Consider the following 12583-nt stretch of genomic DNA (forward strand, 5'->3'; position numbering starts at 1 on the left):
GCCCGGTAGTGCTCCCTAAACCAAGCTGAGAACATCCTGACAATGAAACCCAGATTATCTTGAAGTACACAAATCCTTAGTATCTCTCCAAATTCAGGTAGCCCATCAGTAAATTCACAGATGACTATCATTCCCTTGCTATAGTTGATCCCCTTACATTTGGCACTTTTTGCCATATTTACTTCTGTCATGTTTGGGTACCTCTGCTGGATAGGATATGATACATCATCTTTCAGCACCTCAAGTGGAACTCTTGATACACTTGCCACTTCAACTGCAGGTTTCTGTAGACTTAATGAGTGTAAGTGATAGGCTATCATCAGCTGGTGTTTTCTTGACAGTGTTAGAGCAACATTCTTGAAACACTTAGAATGATGAGCAACCTGCTTAAAAAAGCTGTGCTTTCCCTCGAATCGCATGGTCCAGACGCCAACTAAAGGACCAAAACAACAGATCATGTGAGGGTAATGTTCCAAGTAGTGATGCTTTGGCAGAAGTTTTCGGTTGGGAAATGATGCTTGATATTTCTGTCTGTGATCAGAAATTTTGAACTGAAGATATGCAATGGATTCTTCAGTGTGGATCTGTGCAATAGTAAGTTCAACTATCTCTTTTAAATCCAAAATTATCTCCCACACTGGTTCACCATCAGGTATAGCATCTCCAATCATGAAAGGCAGCAACCTTAAGAAAGTCCAATTTTCAGCTGCATTGCCACGATTGTATTTTTGCTTGAAAATGTTTGCGCCACAATATGGGGACGATTTGTTTTATCATCTCCCTTGTACTGAAAACTGAGAATCACTTTATTTAAAGTGTCCAAAGAGAGGTATTTTTTGGATATTAAAACACCCAGGCATTGTGCAAGTTCCACTGGAACAATTCCCTCTAATAGATCATGAAGTATGTCAGGGGGATATCCAGTTGTTACATCAAAATGGGAAAGATTTTCTGACAGCACACATGGCCCTTTCACTCCAATACATGGCTTTCCAGTCTCCAATGCACGTTTGACATGTTCTTTATGTCCGTCTTTGGATCGAAGACTAAACTCATTGGACAGAACCTGCTTGGTCTGAAAGTCACTGGAACGGCCTGTGCAAAATCGACAAACATAATCTGCGGAAAAACTCTCCACAAAGCCTGCAATGCCATGGGCACCCAGATTGTCTGCAGCTACACATTGTACTGTGCCTTTGATATTTTTTCCAATCTGTGGGACAAACACCCCATGCTCTTCCAAGATAACCAGATCATGCAAAAGAGGTTCAAGCACTTTTCCATATCCATATTTCTTGATGTAGCTACTTTTACACAGTACTGCCAAGTAGATAGATGACAAAGAGTAGTGCTGGCCTGGGGGTAGGTTGCTCAAAATCCAGTACATTGCGCAAAGCTTGTGTTTCTTTCTAGAAGTTCCCAGAGGGTTGCACACTTCAAAGTCATCAATATAAAGGGTCACGCTTATTCTCAATTCCCCTTCAGATAGGAACTGATTTTGTCTGAAAAACTCTCCATCCTGAAATGACTTGTATTCTTTCGGTGCACTCTCATTTGAGTAAGCACCATAGTTTTCTACAACACCATCAATGATACAATCTTTGCTCAAGAGCTGCTGCAATGACTGCAATAATGGTACGTATTGGTAGGTATGGTTGCACTCCTTATCCAACACATATTCGACTGGTTCAACTACTTGGAACTTGTCTTTGAAGTACAGTTTCCGCTTAAAAGCAGTACCAAGTGGGCCCTGACCTCCAATTGTTTTTGTCAAGGGGTTCGAGAGGCAGACCGCAGAAGCCAATTCCTCCATTTCTGTCACATTAAGACCAAGATGATGTTTTGCACAAAAATCTGAAACAATGGCACTTAAAGTAGTCAGGGATGCAGAACTCATCAGGAAGTGCAAGTCCTGTAAAAGCTCATCGACTGCACTGCTTGGAACGTGAAGTATGTTTTCCAGCTTTAGCAACACTATCGGTCGGTCACAGGTCAGTTTGCTGTTTATCCCGCATGGCGCCGCTTATATCTCACGTGTGTAGTGTTGCTAAACTTGAATGCTAACGCTAGCATGCTACCTAGCAAAGCACTGCTACAACACACACAAGTTCACCATAATCTACAAAAGAACTACTTACATGTGCGCCCTCATTTAGAAGTCTCCCAGCTAATCCTGCCTTGTAACTGACCGAAGTTGTAGAAACAGCCTCTTTTACTGTCTATGGAGCTAGCTAGCTGACATGATCTACATCTGAGCTACTGGGCATGTGCAAGTGCAATCAAAGATAGTACAGAAGAAGAAGAAGAAGAAAAGAGGTCTCACTCTGTAGCTAAAACAGAGACCAGCTGAAAAGAGGATCTGCAGCAGTGAGAGAGAGCGCTCACTCGCAGTACAACACAAATATGGTGTTTTTTGAAAATTAAACCATGTAAACCTATTCTGGTACAACCTTAAAATACAATTATGAACTTGAAAATGAGCATAATATGGCTGCTTTAAGATTAGGCCAATTGTGGGTACTTCTATCTATTGTACTTATAGGTCTTGTGGAAATGGGAGAAGAAATCCAATGTAAAGGGCACTCAAAGAGCTACGATAACTTAATAACATGATTTTTCTAATTGTCAGATGGGGATGTGAACATGAACAAAAAGCCAGAGAGACGTATGAGACTTACGCTGCACAACAGCATCAGGACCTGAGTGTTTGTGACGCCGGTCTCCACATTGATCTCTCCCGTCCCTACCTTGGAGCATCTCCAGATGCCTTGCTGTCCTGCGCCTGCTGTGGTGATGGTATTTTGGAGATCAAGTGCCCACACTGTGTCAAGACACCGGAGTCCTCAGCGCCACTGAAAATAAACATTTCTGCATTGAGAACATAGATGGTACATATGCACTTAACGGAGATCATCAATACCACTACCAGGTGCAAGCCCAGTTGTTTGTGACGAGGCGGAAGTTCTGCGACTTCATGGTGTGGTCTACATCTGATTTCTTCGTACAGAGGATTTTGCCTGATGCTGACTTTTTTACAGTAGCAGTGCAGAATGTCGAGGCCTTCTATAGGTCAGCCATTTTATCTGAGTTATTGGCAAAGACATATACATGCCCAGATAGACTGCTGTCAGACAAAACACAGTCCACAGACTCACAAGGACTGGAGGAGTAGTAGGGCCAACTATATGCTTTACCTTTTATTATTTTAGTTTTTGAAGTGTTGTTTATTAAAACATGAATTGTTTATGAAGAATAATTAATATGATTTAAATGTTGGTTGTGTATGTATGTATAATCAAACAACAGTACTCGGTTACATTTTAGCTGATTTTAATGGATAAGTAAACATTTGATTGTTAATGTATTAGGGCTGGGTATCATCAAAACATTTTTGATACCGATACCAATACCGTGACTTCGATACCGGTCCCTAAACGATCTTGGTGGAAGCATGCTGCATGCTTAGACGCTGATGAGATTTTCTCCTTAGCTATTGAAATTTGGTATTGAATGACAAAGCATTTTTCATTTACCAATTTAGAAGCAATTCGGTCTGTGCCTAAAAAGTATTAAATTCAGTACCCAGCTCTATAATGTACTGGTACAACTATTTACACTTGGAACTGTTACTCAAATAAATGCATTTAACTTTGAAACCTCTTTGTTAAAGAAGAACTGATTTAAAACATAGTGAGATCAGTTAATCAATTGGCACCACTGAGGGGCACAGATTCGTCAGGGCACATGCCACTCTGATTATTTTGTCAAGAGAGGTGAACTCTTCTTCTGATGACTTCATTAGAAGACTAATGGGCACAGGTCCATGCAACATTCTGTACTTGGATCGTGCTTGATCAATTACCCTCTCAACATGTACGCGGACTGCTGCAAGTTTCCTGGAATCTTCCAGTTCAACAGCGCCCAGCTGTTTTTTCCCCCTTGCACAGTACAAGCCAACTTGTTCCTGAATCCTAAAGCCACGGTCTGCTAGGATCAAGTCTCCTGGTAGGAGATTATCCAAAAACCCACTGTTTGCTGTAATGTGAGCATCAGTTGCCCGCCCACCCCAGCCCTTGGAGATGAAGGAGATTATCCCTTGTGGAGTTATACCCATTAGGTATTTCATGGTGTTGTGCAATTTATACTGAGAGTATGTCTGTGCCCTTGCCTTCAAATCTTTAGGTTTGTCAGTGGTAATTTCAAAACAGTCTATTACTGACATGCAATGCTTGAACGACTTTCTCGGCAGAGATGTTTGAACATCATCTCTTTCAGGCCATACCACATACACAGGTACTAAATTGTCATTTAGTATATTAATGACATTTGTAAAAACTCTTGAAACTGTAGACATATGAACACCAAACAGATATGACAAAAAAAGCAATCGGAAGGTTAAGCCTGATTCTCATTAATGTCAACAGTAGCTGGTGGAAGATAGTCATGTTTGTCGTATCCTTAAGTAATGGCGTTACCAGATCAATCATTGCCATAAACACTTTATAGTTGGGCAGTCCTGTAAAGGTTTTAAGTTTGTCTGTGTTTTCAAAAGTGCTCTGTTCCAGATCTGAGGGCTTCAGCTTCTCCTTCAGAGCAAAGGTATCATCCCGGAGTTGCTGAAACTCAAATTCAAGCGACTCAATGTAGTCTGAAGTGAGGTCTGTTTGGCACATTGCATCACATTTGCCACTAGTTTCACTGATACTAGCCTCTTCCTCTTCAGCCTCACTTAACACATTCATCTCAGCTGAGAGATTGAGGATTGCCCTGGCAGCTTCAACGTTTGGACAACTCCCGCCGCTTTTTTTTCTTCATTGCCTCTCTGACCTCATACTTCCCTAGACTTCCCAGGGCTCGCCGCTTCTCTGGGGACTTGGTGTGTGCAAACACTGACGGCACATAATCAGGGAATAAAGGGTCATCACTCTTCTGTCCTGATTTTTTTTTTTTTTTTTTAAAAAGGAGCACAAAACCACACATTAAAGAATGGCTTGTTTATTGCTAAGGCCATATGGTCAAAATTAAATGACTGATTAATAATATAATAACAATAACTTATAACAATGACTTATTTCACCAGTGAATTGCTGGGAAACTACAAAAACAACCACTGGATGGGAAAAGTGTATTTTACAATAACTTTAAATGCAACCCGAGGCTGGCGAGGCGAGATTCAAGTGTGTTTTTCGGACAACGGCAGCTACACCGTCATAATACAGTCAAACTTTTATACCATTTAGCCGTCAGCATTTTAACCGTGTTTACTCCAGCTGCTAGCTAACGTTAGGCTAACGTTACCTGCTGCCAAGTGTAGTGTTAACTAGCTAGCCTAACATGCGGCGATATTTTGGTTGCCTCTAACGTCCGTTTTCAGAGCATCAGAGAGCAGTGCAGGTATTCAAGTGGCACCGAAATACAGATGACACTGTTTGAGACACTGATCAGTGTATTTCTGACATTAGGCTACGTTTGTGAATGGATAGACTCCACAGCTCTATCACGCTAGTTGGTACTTGCCCATTACATAGGCTAGGCTACTCATGTTGCAAATGATAATTTGACTGGATCTTGTTGACAAAAACATCCAAAACACTGTACGAAAACATAGCGGACCAGACGCAAGCTTTTATTTTGAAAAGTCGAAGCTCGTGCCGCGGGTAGCACCAACCGGGAGGGCATGAGACGGGACGTCTCCAGGCTAAAGCCCCAGCCACACTTGACTCAAATATCCTAAGATGAGAATGCAGAGGTTTAGTCACGTATGTCATGGCTGTAAAAAAAAAACAATGGGCATCTGTATATCTTTGCCAAGTGCAAACCAGTACAGAAGGATTCAATAAATTGTTGGGGAGGGTTTTCCCTTTTTTCCTAATCATTTTGGAGGGTCATCCAAAATGTATTGCTGGTGAAGGGAGGGTCAGGTCTGTTTTGACTAAAGATGCCAAAACCCCTCCGGTGGCCCCTGAAATGAATAATGAACAGTCCCTTACGGAAGTTATTGTGCTGGGACCCAAGCACCACCGAACTTCATTATCTAAATATATAGCTACCCTAGATGGTATTGCCCTGGCCTCCAGCACTACTGTCAGAAATCTAGGAGTCATTTTTGACCAGGATCTATCCTTTAACGCCCACTTAAAACAAACCTCAAGAACAGCCTTTTTCCATCTTCGTAACATTGCCAAAATCAGGAACATCCTCTCGCAAAACGATGCAGAAAAACTAGTCCATGCATTCGTTACTTCCCGGCTGGACTACTGTAATTCTTTACTGTCAGGCTGCTCAAATAAGTCCCTCAAGACCCTCCAGCTGATCCAGAATGCTGCATCACGTGTTCTGACAAGAACTAACAAAAGAGATCACATTTCTCCTGTATTAGCTTCTCTGCATTGGCTTCCTGTAAAATCCAGGATTGAATTTAAAATCCTTCTCCTGACCTACAAAGCACTAAATGGTCAAGCACCATTATACATAGAAGAGCTCTTAGTACCTTATTGTCCCACTAGAGCACTGCGTTCCCAGAACTCAGAGCTACTTGTGGTTCCTAGAGTCTCTAAAAGTAGAATGGGAGCCAGAGCCTTCAGCTACCAGGCTCCTCTCCTGTGGAACCAGCTCCCAACTTGGGTTCGGGGGGCTGACACCGTCGCCACATTTAAGAATAAACTGAAAACCATCATCTTTGATAAAGCTTATAGTTAGGGAGTGAGGAGTTGCAGCATAGTAGAGTAGAGTAGAGGGAGGCAGGAAGTACAAGCCCGTTCCGGCAGGGGAGAGTACGAGCCCAGTCCAGGGCCCCTCTCTTTAGCCTGCCTCTCTTAGTTATGCTATTATAACTCTAGACTGCTGTGGGAAGCTCCTTCCAAGGACACAATGAGCCGCTCCCTCTTCTCTCTTTCACTTGTCTCCTTTTGTGTGCATCTTAATCCCAGAAATGCCTGTTACTAACCTAGCTCTGGGGGGTTTTCTCCCCGGAGTCCCTTTGCTTCTTCTTCACCCAGAACATCGCCTTGGAATTGGCACCTACACCAGGGTCCTGGGTGCAGCTGACGCTATGGACTTACTACACCCTGCTACGCTCTGCGATTCCCCGCAGTGTCCGACTGCGTCCTGCCGCGTCCAACCGCGTCCACCCAGGCTGCTGTGCCACACTACACCCCGTAACGCCCTGCTGCACCCTACTATGACATGAACTACTACGACTACCATTGTGATCACTGCTTCACTATCTTTATTATGACTATTATTGCCACCATTCACCACTCCCCCAACTGGTGCCGTCAGACACCGCCTACCAAGAGTCTGGGTCTGTCCGAGGTTTCTTCCTAACAAAAAAGGGAGTTTTTCCTTGCCACTGTCGCAATAGCTACTGCTAATGCTTGCTCTTGAGGCAACCACTGTAATAGTTGGGGCTTCGTAAACTACAGAGTGTAGTCTAGACCTACTCTATCTGTAAAGTGTCTCGAGATAACTCTTGTTATGATTTGATACTATAAATAAAATTGAATTGAATTGAATTAATGTTAGCTAATGTATTTTGTTAATGCAACCTAGTAAAATTTAAGACATTAAATATTACTGTAGTTATGCCTCATTTTGCTAGCCTGTTCACTTAAATTCTGGTTAAATGTTAGATGAATTCAACAATTAGGGTTCAGTGTTTTGTTCTGCCTACAACGATGAAGCATTGTGAATTTGTGTTAGCTCTAATGCTTTCTTCTGAATGGCTTCTTCTCCGTACGAATGTTGGCTGAGGCTAATGTTGGTATGAAAGTATTTAGAGCTATTTGCCATACTAAACTGATGGTAAGAACAAGGTTTCTTGTTTGGAATAAATAAAATTGATGGCCAAAACATATAAAGCTATAATATTTTTACATCATCCATTATATTTGAGGTTAACAAAAAACCTCAGAAACAATCAGTTCTTGGAAACTACATGCATTGGGGTGTGTTACATACATGAAATTACAGTTCAACATTTATTCGGTCTGCAGTCACGGTTCATTATGTTTTCATTACAACAGTTAAAACAAGGACATTTAAAATATTAAATTTCTTTTAATTTATTTGAAATAGGCTATATAAATAATCATGGGGTAGCTAATATCTCCAATATCAGAATCATAGAAACACAAACTAAAATTAAAGCTGCAAGCAGCGATGGACGGGCCCTCGCGCCTCTGCGCGTGTCGGGGTTATTGGCGGACGCCTCTCCTTGTGACCGTGCATTTGCGCAGCACTCAGAGACTGTAAATCGTCACCAATGAAAAGGGAACTCCCTGCCGAGTTCAACAATACCTCACACAAGACTCTACGTCATACAGTTCATTAGCTGTGAAAATGGGCGTGGCTAAATTATAGGGGGCGGATCAAACCATCACCAATTAAAAAGGAAGTCTCTGCTGAGTTCATTGATACCTCACATAAGACTCTACCTTAAACGGGTCAGCATTTATGAAAGGGGGTGTGGCTTAAGCATAGGGGGGCGGGCCAAACCATCACCAATGAATAAGGAACTCTCTGCTGAGTTTAATGATACCTCACACAAGGGTCTACCTTAAACGGTTCAAATGTTATGAAATAGGGCATGGCCTGAGTAAGTGGGCATGGTTATATTATAGGGGGCGGCTCAGTATCACATGTAGACCACACATTCTAAGTTTCATGTAAATCGGATGATGTTTGCCATATAAGGCAGATTCCCTGTTGCCAGCGGGGGGCGCTATGATCAAAAGTCAATTTGGGCCTGTAGATGTCCTCAGGCTTGCACCCAGGTCAATCATGAGAAATTTCGGGCAGATACGACAACATACACTGAAGTTACAACAACTTCTTTGTTCATCGCTAAACACGCACACACCGTTTGAAGAAAAGTTTTTCTTTTAATAACTTTTCATCTTTAAGGTGTTGAGATGGTGCAAACCAAGTTTGAAGTCCGCCGGATGAAATCTCAAGGAGGAGTTCGTTAAAGTATAGCACCTTGACTTTTAGGCCTACTTCCTGTTGCCACTAGGGGGCGCTATGACTTTAAGTAAATATCGGCCTTTATTTGTCCTCAGGGTTGGACTCTTATGAATCCTGAAAAGTTTCGAGCCAGTCGGACAGTGTACACTCAAGTTACACCCACTTCCTGTTTCAGCGGCGAAACACACAAAATGGCCGCCCCGCCACGGCCATGCCCTATGACGAAATTTTTTTCTTTTAATAACTTTTCATCTTTAACGTCTTAAGATGGCACAGACCAAATTTGAAGTTGATCGGATGAAATCTCTAGGAGGAGTTCGTTAAAGTACAACATGTGGAAATGGCCAAAATCGCACTAATTTTGAACTTTGAATTAAAAATGGCAGACTTCCTGTTAGGTCTAGGGTATGGCTCTAATGATGTTTTGTGTACGTCTTGACATGCTACATATGTGTACCAAGTTCCGTGAGTCTACGTTAAACGTACTGCAGGGGCTCAATTTTTTTAAGTTTGTAGGGGGCGCTAGCGAGCCATTTTTGTGCGCTTATTCCCAAAACCCTTAAAATATGTAAATTTTCACCAGACTTGATGCGCCCACCAATTTTGGTGAGTTTGTGAATATATTAAGCCCCTCAAAAAGGTAATTCATTTGCCGTAATAATAATAATTCCTTCTGTTTCAATAGGGCCTTCGCCGCTGTCGGCACTCGGGCCCTAATTTTCATTTTATTTGTTGATTTTCAATACCAAGTCAGGAATTTGAGCATATTCATACTACTATCATTGCATTATTTGAGGTCAATCTTTATCATTGTATTTCATTAGTCTTTGAATACATTTGATTATTTTTATGTTGGCTGAATATTTCTTTTCTCATCTACTTCAACTCTTATGTTAAGACTACACAATGTTTTTGTATATTAAAATGGTCACTATGTCAGATCAGGCAAATAAAGAGTCTGTTCTGAAAAGCCTAATTAAAGAAAGAAAAATGACAGACCTTTCCTCTGTTTCACAGTTCCACCTAGCAACACCTACATCATTCCTCATCAGCATGTTTACAGCTATGTGCTCCTATTGGTCCTGCCATAAAACATGTGTAATTTGTCATATTTGGCGAGAGAAGGCAAAAAACACTTCTCTTTTTGTTGGGACGTCATGGTACCCAAGACCTTGAAAAAATGTATATAGCCTCTACATTCTGTTGGCTTCCATGGTAAGTTGCTGAGTAAGGGGGCTCTCTGAGGGGGAGGGGGGCACTCATTCTTTACATTTGGTCATGTATAAAAGGAAAGTGTTAAACACAACAGCACATCTACAGCCAACATGACCAACACCAGCATGAACATGAGGGGCAAGGTACTTTAAAAATGTTTTTGTAATAAGCAGAAATTATTGTTTACTAAATAAGATCACTAAATTCACCGTACTGCTTAATTTCTAACCATTACAATTTACTATTTACAGATCATCTTCTACGAGGAGAGGAACTTCCAGGGTCGCCACTATGAGTGCATGAGTGACTGCTCTGACATGTCCTCCTACATGAGCAGGTGCCAGTCCTGCAGGGTGGAGAGCGGCTGCTTCATGGTCTACGACCGTCCCAACTACATGGGAAACCAGTACTTCATGAAGAGGGGCGAGTACGCTGATTACATGAGCATGATGGGAATGAGAGACAGCATCAGGTCTTGCCGTATGATCCCCATGGTAGGTATAATGTGGCATCCGTGATACTATTATTCTACTACAGGTGACAACCAGCACAAAACTTGATATTAAGACATTCATTTGCTTTTGATTTCTCCAAAAAACAGCACAGAGGTCAGTTCAGGATGAAGATCTATGAGAGGGAGAACTTTGGTGGTCAGAGTTACGAGCTGATGGACGACTGTGACAACATCATGGACCGTTACCGTATGAATGACTGCCAGTCCTGCAACGTGATGGACGGCCACTGGCTGATGTACGAGCAGCCCCACTACAGAGGCAGGATGATGTACATGAGGCCCGGAGAGTACAGGAGCTTCAGGGACATGGGCATGAGTGGCATGAGGTGGATGAGCATGAGGCGTATCATGGACTCCTGCTACTAAATGTTCATTGAATGTGTCAAATACCATTAAATAAATAATGTCTGTACTATTTCAACTTCTGTCAAGCTTATTGTCCAACTGCCACTATGAAATATTATGCGGTATTATACAAAAATATATTTGAGTTATGAAATTAAGTATATTTGATTTTTTTTAGACAGCAAGCAGCTGTTAGCAAGAACATTTTTATCCTAATATGTTTCTTTTGAACATCTGAATCACTGTTAATCCCAACAGACAAAGGCTTACCATTGATCTCGAAAGAAGGATAAATATTCAGGTGTATAACAATTAGTAAACTTTACATATAGGCTACGGATAATTAAAAATGTAACAATGAAATCAAAATTAGACTGTTACATTTCAAATCAAGGTAAAATAAAATGATTCATTACACTGTTGGCACATAATAGTCTGCTTGCAGATGTTGCTGATACATGCAAGTTACTCCTTTATTACAAAAGTGGTGGCTAAAATATTTACAGGTTTTAAACCCTAAGTGAGCACCTGCACATTGTATGAAACATGAAAGGCGCTTCAGACTTCTGATTTAGACCTATTATTGCAATCAACCCATGATGTAGCTAACTCTAGCCACTTAAGATAATTAGGGACCGTTGGGTATTTATGGAATGGACCACCGGAGGAAAATAGGGGAGGGTCATGTCTTTTTATTCTTTGTTGATGGGAGGGTCATCCAATTTGTTTTAGTCTAGGGGGGAGGTCACCCATTGTTTGTATTCATGAGAACAGCAACATTTCAAAGTGGCTTGTTTGGTGCATATTTATCCATGCAGCTCCATGTAGCTCTCTTAGTCTCGGCCCCTATCGCTAGAAGATGGGTCCCTCCTTGTTTAGTCAGCCAGACAATTTGAGCTGTAGCTTTAGAGACCGTGGGATTTCCCAAACTGAATAAATCCCGCTCACACATATAAACACAAAACTGCTTTGCTAGCTCCATTGTGTTGTAATCATTGACATCTGCTGAAAAAATATTTTATTCATTAGCATGATTGCCGTACTGTTTAGTTCAAAAACATCCAAAACACCGTACGAAAACATAGCGGACCAGACGCAAGCTTTTATTTTGAAAAGTCGAAGCTCGCACTGCGGACAGCACCAGTTGGGAGGGCATGAGACGGGACGTCTCAAGGCTGCAGCCCCAGCCATACCCGACTCAAATATCCTTTCGGTCCCGGTGATTATTTGTGAAATTGTGCAAACGACAGCCTTTTCAAGGCATTTGAGAAGGAAGGAGTGGTAGCATGCAAGCTCCAAAAATTGACGCTCATCTGAGAAATGGAGTTTTGGATAATGTTCAGCTTCGGCAGCTTTACCTATGCTAAAATATACAATGACTGAGGAAACCTAGTGACGAGTCCATAGCAACCAGTGTTGAATTTCTTATTACCCAGCGTCCTTTGCTGAATGGTCTCAACGTTTTATTGTTTTATTTCATGTGAATACTAGTTTACTAGAGGAGTAACTTAGTATTTGAAGTAATGCAGTAATGCATGAAGTGTG

At 41.6% G+C, this 12583-nt stretch overlaps 2 protein-coding genes across 4 annotated transcripts in view; both read left to right on the forward strand.

The window, feature by feature from the left end:
• LOC116051410 (gamma-crystallin M3-like) overlaps nucleotides 1-12583 on the forward strand; it is a 160778-nt gene that overhangs the window by 121589 nt on the left and 26606 nt on the right. The gene's annotated exons all lie outside the window — the stretch shown is intronic.
• Nucleotides 10057-11074, forward strand: LOC116051882 (gamma-crystallin M3-like). Of its 2 annotated transcripts, XM_036004400.1 has the most exons (4): nucleotides 10057-10060; nucleotides 10316-10322; nucleotides 10431-10673; nucleotides 10781-11074. In XM_036004400.1, coding segments are annotated over exons 1-4 (531 nt in total). In that variant the 5' UTR covers nucleotides 10057-10058; the 3' UTR covers nucleotides 11060-11074. The 2 variants fall into 2 exon arrangements, with proteins under 2 accessions (XP_035860293.1, XP_031158305.1); XM_031302445.2 differs by lacking the exon at nucleotides 10057-10060 and having other exon boundaries at nucleotides 10272-10322.

This window comes from Sander lucioperca, chromosome 8 (genome assembly GCF_008315115.2).
Source record: "Sander lucioperca isolate FBNREF2018 chromosome 8, SLUC_FBN_1.2, whole genome shotgun sequence".
Classification (NCBI taxonomy): Eukaryota; Metazoa; Chordata; class Actinopteri; order Perciformes; family Percidae; genus Sander; species Sander lucioperca.

What these genes read in the sequence shown, in the direction of transcription:
- LOC116051882 (XM_031302445.2), top strand. Translation starts at nt 10,290, where the DNA reads ATGACCAACACCAGCATGAACATGAGGGGCAAG. An exon ending in GCATGAACATGAGGGGCAAG is followed by an intron (nt 10,323 to 10,430) that starts GTACTTTAAAAA and finishes TACTATTTACAG; the next exon opens with ATCATCTTCTACGAGGAGAG. An exon ending in CTTGCCGTATGATCCCCATG is followed by an intron (nt 10,674 to 10,780) that starts GTAGGTATAATG and finishes TCCAAAAAACAG; the next exon opens with CACAGAGGTCAGTTCAGGAT.